Source organism: Panthera leo, chromosome C1 (genome assembly GCF_018350215.1).
Source record: "Panthera leo isolate Ple1 chromosome C1, P.leo_Ple1_pat1.1, whole genome shotgun sequence".
Lineage (NCBI taxonomy): Eukaryota > Metazoa > Chordata > Mammalia > Carnivora > Felidae > Panthera > Panthera leo.
Window position 1 is genome coordinate 215,759,290 of NC_056686.1, and position 15,689 is coordinate 215,774,978.

General features: G+C 48.3%; 1 protein-coding gene across 2 annotated transcripts in view; it reads left to right on the forward strand.

Moving 5' to 3' along the window:
- Nucleotides 1-15,689, forward strand: part of AGAP1 (ArfGAP with GTPase domain, ankyrin repeat and PH domain 1) — a 551,033-nt gene that overhangs the window by 360,812 nt on the left and 174,532 nt on the right. For both annotated transcript variants that reach the window (XM_042950624.1, XM_042950625.1), the window contains exon 11: nucleotides 1,348-1,516. In XM_042950624.1, the coding sequence (XP_042806558.1) occupies nucleotides 1,348-1,516 (169 nt within the window). The remainder of the gene's footprint in view (nucleotides 1-1,347; nucleotides 1,517-15,689) is intronic.

Genomic DNA, 15,689 nt, shown 5'->3' on the forward strand with positions numbered 1-15,689 from the left:
CTCTAGGCCCCCTTTGCCTCCCTTGATGGACTTTGGCCGACTTTCCTCATCCACAGCCTGGGTCTCTGTCCCTTGTGCTGTCCTTCTAGGACTTTATCTGGTTCTCTCTGCGTCACTTGACCCTACGGGTTAGCAATTACAACTCACTTTTCCAGCCTCCCTGGGTCCCTGGCGGCCCACACCCTGGTTTATTTGGCGGTTCTTCTGAAATTACATTGACAAGAACTTCATTGTTCATCCTAACTACAAATTTATTGGCGTTTCCCCTTTATATTCTGAAAGGAATTCTACCAAGATTCTGCCAAGGAAGGAATGCATTTGTTTCATTTCATGCTTAGCCTTAAAACACTTGACGTGCTATTTGCCCAAGAATGTTGTAGAATATGCCCTTTCTTAATGTGTGAGGTCGATTTAACATGTCTACGTGTTTGGCCAGGGGGCACTTTGCCAAAAAAAATGCATTTTGAAGGGTCAGTAATTCCTAACTCACCAGTCGGCCCCTCACCCTCTCAGCTGCTTCTCCTCTCCCCCGACCCGACAACCAACTCTTAGATAATGTTTTGCTCTGCACGGAATTGTCCAGCGACCCCCACAGAGACCATCCCTATCTACCTAGACATCCCTGTGGCTCCCTGTTAACTGGGTCATCCACCTCCAGCATGAAGAGAACACAAAGATGCTTTCTCTGGGCACGGCGAGCCGCTCGGAGAAACACGATGCTTGAGTACCAAAGAACGTTCTTTCTTTTTCCACATCACATCCGGCCATTACACACCCATCCGCGAGCTCCACGTTTTCTCGACACCGTACCACCGACGCCCTCAGACATTTTCCTGGTCCTTACTAGTAAAATGCTTGGCCTTTTATTTCAGGAGTTTCTACCTGAGTTCCCAACAGACCGCTTCATTCTTATCTAGAGGCTTAGTGGTGTTGCCATCCAAGGCAGAACAGTTGTTATAAAATAGCTCCCTACTCCCTGGAACTTTACCTGAAACTTACAGGAAGACCCCGGGGTCCTAGTGCACTTTCTATAAGCAGCAGTTTATAAAATACGATTTCACGTGGACACTTGTTTTCTCCAGCTGGTTTCTGATCCCCCTGATGGAAGCATTTCCTGTGTCTGCTTGGATTTGCGGGGCCTGGGTTAGTTCAGGACAAAGAGACTGTGGTTTCAATATAACGATGATGCCACCATAGTAGACAGATCAAAACCTCATTATTTTTAAAGTGCTTGCCACAGTGGAAGGGTCATAGGATTACAACTCGTGGTATCTGATAGAACCTTGTGTCCTAGATTGTGAAAGGTCTTCTTTTTAATATCTCTTGGATGTTTAACATTTTGAACAGGATTACATGCAGAATGTTCATGGTAAAGAGATTGATCTTCTGAGAACCACTGTGAAAGTCCCAGGGAAGAGGCCACCCCGAGCCACGTCGGCCTGTGCGCCCATCTCCAGCCCTAAAACCAATGGCCTGTCCAAGGACATGAGCAGTTTACACATCTCCCCAAATTCAGGTAAGCTCGCAGCGGACGTGCTGAAGAATCCAGCGTGACGACGGCAGTAGATGTCGCTGGTTGCAGGAGAGTGCGGAGCCCTTGCGGTCAAGTGAGATTTTAACCATTAACATTGTACGTTAAGGCTTAGAAACCTCTTCGCTTCTGTGGGTGGTTCTGTGACTGCCAGCCAGCGCCTGGTGCCATTTTGAGTCACGCACGGCCGCCCAGACCAAACCACGAGGTCCTCCCAGAGTTGTGTAGTTGAAAGTCGAGTCTCACATATGATCGAGGATTCGAGGGCCTTCTAAAATACGTAAATTGATCGTGCAGATATCAAGGGTTGGTATTCATTTGTGGCGACCAAGTGGATAAAAGTAGGAGAGCTATTTGGAGCAAGATTTCAAGGAAACCGTTGGACCTAAGATTTCCGTCCTCTCGGTTTTGTATGGTAACTGTCGGGTCATTCTTTAACACAACTGTAATTTTTCCTGTTCTCTTTCAAAGGAGAATTTGCTTTTTAATTCGGGATCTGAGAGCGTGTTTTCTCAAATTTAGATGTGTTTAGAGATTCCTGGCCTTTGTGTGCAATTGCAAAGCCATTCAAAAAGTCATGGTTCGCTTTTGTTTAAGAATCTTTGCAAATGACTGCCCCCGGCTTTAACCTTCTGGTGATTACTATCAGAGAAAAGGCTGGAGTCCTCCTTCTGACACGCTTCAACACATGGATTTGTTTTCCCCAGCAAAAAGGCCCTTTCTCCCCTCTAACCTACATCCAGTCTTCTCAAAATAAATTATGGTTATGCGGCACTTTCTAGCATATGTCTTTGCTTCTTAAAAATGCTGCATTTTCCCCTTTCTGAGATGTTAAGTGCCTTTAAAGAGGGATGATGCTAACCCCACGGTTCTATGGCATAAATATGGCATTGGTTGGTGAAAGCAGGGTAGGAGAAAGGGGCCAGAATTGGAGGCCATAGCTTGGGCTTTACTTCATGATGCCAAGTGGTGTTGGACAGCTCACTCAGCCAGGTTTTACCACCACATCAGGTCGATCTTGCCTGGCCTGCCTACCTCACAGAGATGTGATGGCAGGTAAGATGACACATACGACAGTTTTGGGAAACTCATAAAGTACAATACAAGCAGCAGCCGTTATTACCAATCAAAACAAACCTGGGCTGGGCTTGCCATCAAAGGAGACATCGGTTCATTCCAGAGTGGTGACAAGGTCTCTTAGGACCTGCTGACCTTCCTTCCAAGACATATATGAAGTTTCCCTCTTCAGGGTGGTGTGCTAATGCCGGGATTAGAAGAGAGAAAAGAACCACCCAAGGGAAAACAAAAATTCTGTATTGAATGAAAAGCTAACGTCTTCACCACTTCGTATTTATTAATTTACTCAAAACATACTTACTGACCACCTGTTCTGTGCCAGGAATGGTGTGTGTGGTGGATACAGGGTCCCTGATCCGCAGAACTTCTGCAAGAGGCAGGCCTCTTCAAACCAGCTGATTTGCCACTTGCCCTTGTAACCCATCGTGTCAGATCCACGCATTTATTTCTTCAAGTCAACAAACGTGTATGGCATTTCTGACGTATGCCAGGCCTGGTCCCGGGCCCTGGGGACACAGAAGGTTAAGACATCATCTCTACTCTCCAGAATCTCAGCCTCTGGTGGGGAAGACAGACGAGCAGACAAGTAAACGCAGTGCCACATAGCAGGCCACGGCAGGCGTACGTACGGGGGCCCGCAGGCCCAGGGGTGACGTGTTCAGCGCTACCCTAGGAGACGGGGCAAGGCCTCAGGGCCGGGGCACCACCTGTGCTGAGTGTAAACAGAGGAAGGGAATTTGCCAGGCATTAGGGTGGGAGAGGAGCCTCCGAGGTGGAGAAGTTTGGATACGTAAGTTTTGCTGTTTAAATTCCTGAATCTTGAGACTTGCATCCCCTGGTGCCACTGCTCGTTTTCCTAAGGAAAAATGTGACATTTGGTAAACAGAAAGTACAGAATGCCATTTAACCATGTCCTGTCCCATGCAGTAGGTTATGTATGGCCTGGGCCTGGGTTAAAGGAGTGTTTTTCAGTGCCCCCATTTCTTTTTAACGCCCCTGCCTTGGGTGGACGGGAGGGCGCGGGGAAATGCCGAAACCCCTTTTCCACGCTCCCAAGCCCAGTTGGTTACAGCGCATTCTTTCAGCCCTAAGCCAAGTTAATTCCTTTTTTTTTTTTTTAATTTTCTTAATGTTTATTTATTTGTCTAGAGCAAGAAGGGTTGAGAAAGCACGAGTCAGGGAGGACAGAGATAGGGGGAGAGAGAATCCCAAGCAGCCTCCACACTGTCAGCACAGAGCCCGAAGTGAGGCTCAGACTCACGAGCCACGAGATCATGACCTGAGCCAAAATCAAGAGTCGGGCACTTAACGGACTGAGCCACCCAGGCGCCCCGCTAAGTTAATCTTTCTTAACGGGAGCCTGCTTGGTTTTTCCTCTCCTTTGCATCACAAGTGGGGACGAGGAAATGGGGGTATGACATCTGCAGGATCACAGTGCCCCTTTGGGGGAAGAGAGGGTCTCGTGGTCATGGCACGCTTGTCTCGGCGTGCAGGTGACCTCATCGGCGGGCGGCCCTCCATTCCCTGCTTCCCAGGTGCTCTCTCACCTGAACACAGCAAATTTACCTGGCAGTGAATTGGCGTTACACTTACGGGGTGCACTTCCGGCTAAAAATAGTATTACTGTAACTGTTTTAGAGCTCTTTGCCCAAGAACTTCCCGTGTGCTTAACAGTATCCTTCTTTACAACTCCTTTGAATTTTGCCGTTTTGTTCTAGAGCTCCGAGTTAACTGGTCATGGTTGTTTCTTTTTATGCTGTTCCTTTTTATTTGTTTTCTTACCTCGGTGCTGTTGGAGTAGGTAAGTGTCTCGTGTGCCTTCCCTTCTAGTAACTTTCTCATTTTGCACAGACGTGACACTTGCGTGTCCCTAAATCCTTGTGCATAACACTTCTTGTCTTAGAATAAAGGTCCATAAGTGAAGCGATTCAGCCAGTGAATATAAACACTCATGAGATTCTTGATGTACATTCCAAATTAATTTCTGGAAAGGTTTTGTTATACAAATACCCTACCACCTATTAAGCGAGTTCCCATTTCACCCACACACACTTGTGGCATTGCTATTATCATTTTTAGAATCTGTAGTAATCTGATAAGCAATAAAAATATCTCCTGCTTTATGTGGATTTCTTCAGTTAGGACTAAGGTTGGCCATCTCACGTTTATTGTCACAGGTATTTCTTATATTGAATTGTTTAGATGTCGTCTTTTCCCTTTTTTGTACTAGGGTGTTTGTCTTTTTTATTGATCTGTAAGAACTCTTTATATATTGAGGATATTAGCGCTTTATAATACATTCTGCAGATATTTCCCCCGTTTATTATTTGCTTCTTTTTAAATTTTATGGTCTTATCTGCAGGTAGAGGTTTTCCCCGTTTTTAATATATGATCAAAATATATACGCAGAATCAAATCAGAAGTCCTTCAGTGGTTTCTCCTTTAGATGTTTAGAAGGCCTCTTGAAATCCTGAAAACAGTTAACAATTGACATATGTATTTCTGAGTTTCACAATTTTATTGCCTGTTTTTGAAAAATATTTAGCCTTTAATCCATCTTTAATCTGTTTGGGTCAATTATGTGCAAGAATAAATCTAATCAAACTTTTTATTCCAATAGATAACGAATTGTCCTTTCTGTGTTGAACTGTTTTCTTATAATTGTGTGCATCACCTTTATTGTACAACTAATTTAATCAGATCCACCATGTTTCTGGCCTTGAGACTCTATTCAGTTGACCCACTGTCTCCACATGATGTTATCAAGTATGGGTTTACCACAGTGTCTCAGATTCATGACTCAGTCTGTTATCTGGCAGTAATATGACTCGTCCGTTTTATTGTCGTTCTTGACTGTTGCCACTCGTTTATTTTTTCCAGTAAACTTGAGTAACTTGAGACCTTCCCCTCCCGCCCAAAAAAGAATCCCACGGTGGCTCTAACTGGCATTGCTTCTAACCTATCAGTTAACTGGAGCAGTGACTACTACGTTTGAGTTTCTTGCCATGGAACACAGGTCTTGCCCAACTTACTCAAACTTAATACACATCCCTCAGTAAAGTTCCAGGACTTCGTCGAGATGTACCGTGCGGATCCGTTCTGTCCGTTTTTGGTGACGTGCGAAGCTGATCTTTTTGGGGGGTGGGGGAGGAGAGTGAAGGGGGCTGTCTACTCTGTCACCTACTTGGCAAGAAATAAGAAAGCTCCTAATCCTTATACTTTATCTCCGGCCGTCTTCCTGAACTCTTGTTAGTTGGAGTGTTTATTCGGATGTCTGTCTTCATTTTCTAGCATACGGTCACAATGCATCTCGCATTTCACATATTACAGTGCCTCATCGTACGTCAGTTTGCTTTTTAGCCTTTACATCCAATGTCATGATTTGGGCACTTTACTGCCTCGCTTCCTGTTTCCTGTACGCTTCATCTTCCGTCGTTGTTGGGTCTGCCGTGTGTATGCCCAGTCCTGATGAGTGGTCTGGAGACTTGGGGGCAGTACAAGGCCTTCCCTCCAGGGGCCTCATACTCCACAGCGGTGGCAGAGGAGACAGAAGAAACAGATAAGGCCATTGAAGTTGGCGATCAGTGCTCAAAGGACAAAGGAGGCAAGGGGCTAGAAGATCACTGGGGCGGGGAGAGAGGTCCTATGTTATTCCTGGTGTTGGGAAATGCTTTGCCAGTCTTGGAATGTTGACCACATTTCGTACATGAGAATGCTGGAAACGTGATGATCGTGATGTAAGGTTTTGCCCTGGGCTCGGGAAAGAGGAGAGAAACATGTCAAAGCAGCTCCCTTGCGTACTAATAACTGAGCTCACCAGTTAAGCAGAGTAAATGAGCCTTCATGAAGGTGGGGTGGCCCCACGCTCCTGTCGGGCAGCTGTGAAATGCAGGCATGGCGGGCTCAGGGACGCATTCCGGAAGAGCCAACCCTGGGCATCCCCGTCTCCAACCTGATGTGGATGCTGATGCTTGAAAGAGAAGGGAGCAGCTTGGGAAACTCAGAGCTCTGCACAGTCACAGAGAAATGTAAATAAATGGCAAGGAATGTCCCCTCTGACCGTGAGGGACATAACTGAAGGGCACCAGCCTGCCCGTGAACCTGCGCTGTCGATCTGAACTGAACCTACCCGTCAGCGTGTGCCACACCCATGTCCAGAGGCCACAGGGAAACCCCTGCATCGGCCTGATCGACCCTCAGGCTCTGACTCATAAATACGAGTACAGACAATCAAGAGGTCTGTGGAATCCAGCAGTAAAAGCAAACAGGGACCGAGAGAAACAAATGGACTAGTGATCCTAGAATAAAGGGAGTGACGCTGAGGGAGAAGGAAGGAAGAGATTAATTACTGTTTTCATAAAATGCAACAAACTAAAGATTATATGAAAAACCTGGGGGGAAAGACTTCTTGCAAATTAAAGAAAAAAGATGACAAAAATCAAAAATTCCGTAGATAGGTTAATTAAATACTATAAAGAACATGGCCAAGGATACCATTGGTGACGTAGGTGTGCAAAAGAAGACATATGTTGGCGTCTTCTTGTCCGAAGAGCCTGGTATGAAGCTGGAGGGGACAGGAGGCTCTGAAAGCACAGAGAAAATCCCAGAAAGCTTCCCAGGTAGGAGGAGAGAGCGAGGTTACCTGCCAAGAGACGGAACTCGTCTGGCCTGTCGCCTTCTCAGCGCAAACGCCACGTGCTAAAAAGTAACGGAAGAATTCCTTTCTAAGGACCAATCATTTAGGGGTGGCTGGGTGGCTCAGTTGGCTCAGCGTCCGACTCTTGATCTCAGCTCAAGTCACAATCTTGCGGTTTGTGGGTTCGAGCCCTGCATCGGGTTCTGCACTGACAACAGGGAGCCTGCTTGGGATTCTGTCTCCCTCTGTCTCTGCCTCTCCCCCACTTGCTCTCTCTCAAAATTAAATAAAAATAAACTTAAAGCAATTAAAACACTAAGGGCCAATCATTTTGAACCTAGAAGTCTATATGCAGGGCCAAACTACTATCAATCAAGTATGAAAATAGAAAAGAATTGTTTTAGATGACGTATAGGAATACAGAAGCCAAGTGACTTTTTGGAAAATCCGCTTAAGCATCTACTCCAGCAAAAAAGAAGAGGAGGAAGAAGAAAAAGAAGAATCCAGAAGATACTTATTCAGGCCTGATTAAGTCTCCCCCTCCCCAGGGAATCCTCCCCCTCCTCCAAGGTCACTCACGCAGGATGTCTGTGGCATCATCTGTCTTTTCCATTGCTTTGGCTTGGAACCCACTCGGCCGTTCTAATCCAAGGCCACATTTTTGAGAATCCACCCAATTGTAACTGCAGATATGCTTCCAGAGAAGACCGTCAGATGTCCTGTTTTCCGACCTGGGTCATTGGCCAGGCTGGTGTGGTAGGTAGAATGGTATCCACCGATGACGGAACGCAGACTCGTATCAGGTCCTTAAGTTCCTTTGACATTGAAGTAGACAACAGGACAATGTAATGGCCAGCGGTCGGGCCCGGGGAGGCAGAAACACTAACTTGAGTCCCACCTTCACCATCTCGGGACCTTGAACAGGTGTCTCTGCGAACGTCAGCTTCTTCCTCATCGTTACGGTGGAAAATGGGCCCACCTCTGCTCTTGTGAGGGTAACACGCCGCGTGCTGCCTTTCCAAAGCGTGGCCCAGGGCGAGTCTCCAGAAGTGTGTCAAGAATCCGTCGTTACAGCTGTGCTTGTCCCCGGTGAAGAAAAGGAAGAAATTGTGGAATTAATTTTTCCTACATTTTTTTAACATTTATTTATTTTTGAGAGACAGAGCATGAGCAGGGGAGGGGCAGAGAGAGAGGGAGACACAGGATCCGAAGCAGGTTCCAGGCTCTGCGCCATCCGCACAGAGCCCGACGCGGGGCTCGGACCCACGAACCGTGAGATCATGACCTGAGCCGAGGTCGGACGCTTAACCGACTGAGCCCCCCAGGCGCCCCTGGAATTCATCTGTTTTCTTGCCACGCACTGTTGTTTCTGTAGCCTCTGTGTAGTCGTTGTGGGTTCAACACCGTAAACCCGTGCCGCCTGCAGACTGCGTGCCCCCTGCAGTGGCAGAGCGGTGGGCAGAGAGGCGCTCTGCGGGCCTTTCCGGGATCTCCGAGGGCCCTGGGCTCGCGGGCCGTGGCCCAGCGTCTCTTTTTTCCTGCCACATTTGGTTCCGAGCTGCCACATACCTCCCTGTCCTGAGAGGGTGTCTTTGTTGGGTATTCGGGACCACGACTGTGCTTTTACCCGCACCGGGGCGACGCGTGGGCCTTCGTAGCGGGGGAGACCTTGCCCCCTTGCCTCCCTCCCTCCCTCCGCTCCTGGCCCCCGGCGGTTTCAAAATACGAAAGCCGAAAGCCGTCGGGAGGGTTGAGGCTGCTTTTCCGGGGTGGGGGGCGGGGATCTGGATGTGTTTTGAGTATCGAGCCGCCGTTGACATCTAAAGTCTCCGCCATGCTGTTTTCCTCCACACTTCAGTAATCAGGACATCCAGCAAACCCATAAAAAACCAAACTAATAGCATGAATATTCAGTGACCTAGAATACTAATTATTGTCATGAATATTAATGTGATCGGACTTGCTTTTTCCTCTCCTCTTTCTCTCCCGTCCTCTTTCTCCCTCTCTCCCTCTCTCTTTTTTTCCACTTAGCCGGCTCTAAAGATGGGTCATAATGAGAGCATTTAAGAGGGAGCGCGCTCTCCGCCGTGACAGGGACTGGGGTAATAAGGAGAGCTTGATTAACGCGGTGCACTTGGGGGAGAGATGAGAGGCTTCACGTGGGCCTGTTCGGGGGAGGCAATGAGACACCGGCGGCTCTGTTACTGCTCCCGGAGATTAATGAGGCCTAAGAGTGCATTAGGAACAGTGACAAAGGTTTGATCTAATGGGCTCAGTCATTTTTCCTTTGAGTGACAGACGCACAGAAGTAATTGGCTGTGCAGAATGGCAGCTCATTGGCGGTACTTAAGGATACATTATCCCCGTTGTGTGGCCCACAGAGGCTGTTTATCAAAACTGCTCACACCGCAGACGCCGAGCCGCTAAGCTGCTGTTACGGCGGTAATAGCTATTACCAAAAAAAAAAAATAATAATAATAACGCAACATCAAAACCCGATCCGTTGTTGTCTCATAGAAGCAAAGTTTTTCTTTGTTTAGTTTCACATGGTCCGGTGCCGGTCACGTGCGTCTCCCGGTCTGTCGGGCCGCCCCTCGTCAGCACCCCGGGGCTCGCCTCTCACCGCGTGCCGGCCTCCGTCACCCCTTCCTGTCGCACACTTTGGACTTTGTGTACCACGTTCATCCTCTGGTACATAAATCGGGCGCCGCCGCTAAACCCCCTCCTAGCCCCTTGGTAGAACACTTGCCTGATTGGCTGAGAATTATTTCTCGAAAAAAAAAAAAAAAATCCAAACGGCAGCATCCCGTGATATCTGCATCCGTGCACTAGGGTTTACCGGGAGTGGGTTTTGATGGCTATTTAACAACCCGTTATTTTGTGGGAAAGGAAGAAACATTTTGTGGGGTTTCTGTCAGCTACATCTGTAACTAAAAGACGCGAAAGTTATTATTTTATCCTTTAGAAGAACCCGGACATCTGCAGCTTCTATGAGACATGCATTCTTGTTGCTAGCTGTTTCTGTGTTTATACGTTTCTCCCACTGAGGTTTAGGCAAATACCCGTTCTGTTGCTTCTGTCATTCTTCCAGGCGTGGACCGTTAATTCTCTGTTATCCCCTCCCAGTTTCGTGAGCTCACAAATTGTGTTTTTGTTGAGTCCACACTAGTGCCCGTCACGCGCCAGGCGACATCTAGGAGGTAACCATTGAGGACGAGCACTGTTTGGTTTCCCCCGCCCAGCACCCTGTGGGCAGGACCACTGGGGACAAGTTCAGGTGTAAATCAGGAGCCTGCCTTCCGTTTTTTGGAAGCCCTCTTCAATTATTTGAACTCTACGTGGGGTGTTCTTTTCTGTAAGGACTGCCAAAAGCACCTTGATCGTGATGATTTCAGCTGAAAACCCTGGAAACGCTGAGCTGTCCTCCACTCTGGGGACAGACACACCTGTAAGTAAAAGAACAGGTTCGGAAACTTTTTCTCCCTTTCAAAAGTGTGTGTGTTTGGTGATGAATAGTGTTTCAAGCTGGACCAGCAAATGGTCGGCATTTGAGAGAGGCGGGGGGCGGGGGGGGGCAGGGCCAGGAAGGACCTCAGCCATCAGGAAGGCGGCTGAGTGCCGGCCTGGGCCTCGGGAAGGAGCCGTTCTGGGATAGAGGGGAGGCCACGATTGGCCCCCTTACTACGTCCCCATCCCCACACTGGCAAAGGAGGATCTTCAGGGAAGTCATGACGCTTGCCATCTCCCAGTTTTGTGGCGCAGTGTTTCATGGCTTCCGCTCATATGGAGAACATTCGCCTTTCTGGAGTATTTCTGGGGGGTGGTAAAACCCAAGGACATCCACAGCCAAGCAGTTCACCTCCACGCCACCGACGTGGTTTCTCTGTGAGCACCGGCTTCACGAGGACTGGAAGGGAGAGGGAAGGGGGCACTTTGAAAGTAGACCCACATGACCACCTCGGCCTCCTCCCTGAAAGGGAGAATAAATATAGCGATAGCCAGAGAAATTGGCTCTCAGAACGGTGCTGGCGAGTCAAAATGGATTTTGTGCAAAGCACATACTGTATTTCCCAAAGAAAGAAGAAAGAACATCTCAAAGACGGAACCGTTATCCATCGCCAAGGAAGAAAGCGAACGGTTGAATGTAGTGGTTGGGAGTATGGAGGGCAAGATACGGACGTCTCAGGCGCTCTGTTTCACAGAACCCTATTACACGAATGCTGTCATCATATTTTGTTGCTTAAAAGAAAACCTTAGTTTTGTTTTCCTCCTTGTGGTGGCGCCATACCTCGTTACCGCTGCATCGCACGTGAACTTGGCCGTGTCACCCGTAGGAGTAACGGGTCGTAGCCAAACAAGCACGAGGTGCGCGTTGCGTAAGCCAGCGCAAGGAAGCATGGTGACGCAGGTCTCCATCAACACCTAGGAGTCTGTAGCAGCAGGTGTTCTGAAGCAGAGAAGATCGGGCAAGATGCAAAGAGTGTTTTTGCAGCGACGAGCATGGTGCCTGACGACTGGGATAGACAGACTTTGCCTTTGGAAAAAAAATGTTTAAACTTATTTCTAAGTACAGTCACTTAAGTGAGAACTGACCTTCTGGTGTGCTTAATGTCTTGGTCTTGAATTGTCCCAGACAGCAATTGGGACGTCCCCCGGGGTGCAGCGCTAGCCCGGAAGCGGGGGGTGAGCAGGCCCGCGGGTTCCCTGGCTCCCCTTTCTTCACCATCAGGTTACACCAGCATCCACACGGCTTGCACCGTGTCCCAAGCACACGATCTCGTTTATTCCTTTCCTTTTATAAACTGTGCCTCTGACCCCTTGGGCGTAACTGGTCATAATGCTTCGGGGATTTTGGAAGACCGAGGGTGGGAGGCGCGTGCCTGCATTGCCCCAGCGCTGAGCGTGCACTTGGGCTCCCGCATCGTGAGGAGGACGATACCAGCAAGACACAGGCGTGAGCAGGTGACCGCGAGGAGATGCTATCGCGAGAAAAACGTGAGGGAGACAGACTCTTCAGAATTTAGAGACAGGCAAGTTTAGCAATGTCACCATTTTAAGCTTTTGTTAAAAAATAAACGATAGAGGGGTGCCTGGGTGGCTCAGTCAGTTAAGTATCCAACTCTTGATTTTGGCTCAGGTCATGATCTCACGGTTCGTGAGACCGAGCCCTACGTCAGGCTCTGTGCCGACAGTGCGGAACCTACTTGGGACTCTCTCTTTCGCTCTCTGCCCCTCCCCCACTCATGGTTGGTGTCTCTCTTTCTCTCTCAAAATAAATAAATAAACAAACATAAAAAATTTTTAAATAAACTACAGAGAGAAGGAAGAGTCACCAATGGTGAAATTAACAAGTGCTCCTGTCTGCAGAAGCTTTTCAGTTTACCCAGCGCTTCACACAACGCGATCTTTGTATCATTCGGCCACGTGAGGTATATTCGTGTCCTCGTCATTAGTATCACCGTTTCTCCTTCTCCTCCTTCCTTGTCACCATCACTGTCATTACATCCATTTTACAAATCGTGAGCTGAATTGTTTTCACGATGCCTGGGTTCCATCTTCTTCTAGCCCACTGGCCTCAGAAAATCAGCAACATGTGTCAGGCCACACGTCAGAAGCCAGGAAGATATTAATGCTGTTTGACTCTGTGATGACTCTCCTGGGATTTTATCCAGAGGAAAAGTGTGAATAAAAGATGTCCTTTGCAGTGTTGTTTACACCAGTGAGAAATTGGAAACGAAGCGATCCGGAAGTCGGAAAGTAGCAGTAGAAACTGCATTAGATCGGCAAGATGTTACGTATCTAAAATTATTCTAAAGATTATGGGCCCACATGCGAACATGGTTAGAGAGCCGTAATTAAGTGGAATGGAATCTAAAATCACACCATTTCTGCAGCCGCCACTAAGAACATTTGATGCTCGTGTTCAACAATGAGTTGATCTGTTACATGAGATTTTGGTAGACTTCTCGTTTATCTCACTCACTTTTATCTATATAATTTTGCCAGATAAGTTTTAAAGACAATAGAACGGACTCATTTTTTTTCCCCCTTGGCATCATAAGTAGAAGAGGGAGAAGTCAGAGTAACATGAGCTCTTTCCACATTTGAGGAGATAACTGTGAACTGATCCCAAGACTTGTAGTTCTGAGTGTGGCCACGCGGTTGTGTTCGGTGGCAGTCACACTTGCTGTTACCACCCAAGTGTGGACCCCGTACGTGCTTTCTTCCCTGGTGTGGAAAACACATCACAAAAAAAGATACTTGGTAATCTCAGAAACCCACGATTAGTCTCAACAGTAGATGTGTTGAATGCACCCTTTCACAAAACAAGTGTCATGTTATAACAATGCAGAATCCTGGACGCCTGCATCTTTAAGACACCGAATGTGTCCTTGGAAAAAAAAATCCTCTTAGCCTGAAGTCTTGGTTGCCAAAAAGGAGGGCAGATTTCCAATGCAAATAGTGAGGCGAACGGCCCTGCTCATAGGCACTTAAATCACCCGTATCTCACTTTTTATGGTAGTGTTGTGAATTATATTCTTTTTGGGTTTATAATTAGAGGACGAACAGATGGCGAAGGCCTAGTTTGAAGTGGCGTGGCCGTTAGAGTAGCCTCCGCCGTCCTGTTCCGGTTCCAGCAAACTGGTCTCCCCGCCCACGCGCAGCGGGGGTCCACGCCCCAGGAGGAGTGCAGGGCAGCCTCACACCCAAGCTCCCAAGCTTTTGTAACATCAGAAGCCAGGTAGGAATGAGAATTGACCTAAGAAAGCAACCTCTATGGGGACTCCTGGGTGGCTCAGTCGGTTAAGCATCTTACTGTGGCTCAGGTCATGATCTCTCGGTCTGTGAGTTCGAGCCCCGCGTCGGGCTCAGTGCTGTCAGCTCAGAGCCTGGAGCCTGCTTCGGATTCTGTGTCTCCCTCTCTCTCTGCCCCTCCTCTGGGTGCATGCGCGCTCTCTCTCTCTTTCTCAGAAATAAACATTAAAATAACTAATCCCTGTGTGTTTCTGAGGGTGAGGACTCCAAGGGGGGAGGGGGGAGCTCCCATCAGTCCTGTCCTGTAATTATCATTTGTTTTTAAAAGGTATGAGACTCCACAGTGGACATAAAGGTCTGGTTTATACCCACGCACTCAGAGACCCCTCCGTGGCTCTCGTGCCCCCCTCACTCGATGCGCAGGAAACTTCAGTGATCTATCACCTGTCGCCAACTGCTGCTCTTTCTCTGGCTGCGTAACCGATCATTCGGACGCCAAGTATTCTTTTTCCAGTTCGAGCCTTTGGGCAGGCCAGGCTTGTTCGTGAAGACGAACCAGAACGGAAAGCGCAACGAGCAAAATTCTGTATTTCAAAGAAATGACTGTTGACGAATCTTTATTTGAATGCTGTGAAAGACCTTATATCTCAGAGTATATTTTTAAAAAATCAGAGCAAGCTACTTTTTATGTAAGAAGCCTATAGCTTAAAAGAGGAATGCTGTCTTTGATGTCATTTGGCGGACGAAAACATCCGCGTTCAATAGAAACCCAGCGTCTTTTTCAGGCTCGTTTGAGACCAGTTCAGGCAACACACTGATCTTAATTCAAATATAAATGCCGTAGTCACTTTGAAATGCAAATTGTTTTCAGAAAAATAGCATATGGTGGAGGTAAGTACCTTTTCAAATCAACTCTTACACTTTAGGGATGTAAGTAAAGCCAGAATTATTCTTTGGGAAGAATCTGGCGCTTTTGACACATGGAAGCTCGCGCTAATCAGGCCGGCCCATAAGCACACGCATATCCATATCAAGGCGATGGGGCCGAGGCCCCGTGGATTAGCATGGTAATGGAGCTGCCCCCTGCTAATCAAGGCCAGCAGCCAGCTGATCCGTAGATGGGGCGTTGGAGGAGACCCTGCTTCTGAGTTCAGAATGGGCCAGGTAGTCGACCCTGTGTTTCCTGGTAACGCAGATAATATTCGGGGGAAAGATACTGAGGCAGATCGTCTCCTCCAGCGAAGGGCTGGGCCCCTCTTTGAGGATTGAGGCCAGTGCACCTGTCTCCTTGTCCCACTCAGCTCTGTCTCTCATGCTCGCTGACCTGACCTGTGTATGCACAAGCCATTCAGATGACCTACTTTTACCCTTTCGGGGGGTTGGGGACACGTCGCATCGCGAGAACGTACACAGAAAGCGCACGGTGCTCAGTTACAGCAGAGCCTGTGGGTGGCCGCCCTGCTGCCCCTCTTCACACACGCACGCTCCCGTGAGGTGGGCACCGCGCTTTCTCACGCCAAGGCCCGCGTTGCCTGTTGGCCGTGGGCCGTCGGGCGGGCGTCCCAGCAGTCGGTGCCTGGTCTCTTCCGCACATCCTTTCTGTGAAGCTCGTCCTGTGGTGGCCACGTCAGTAGCTCATCCCTCCCGCCCGGTGTGTGGGGCTCCTGTGGTGGGCAGACACCCAGCCAG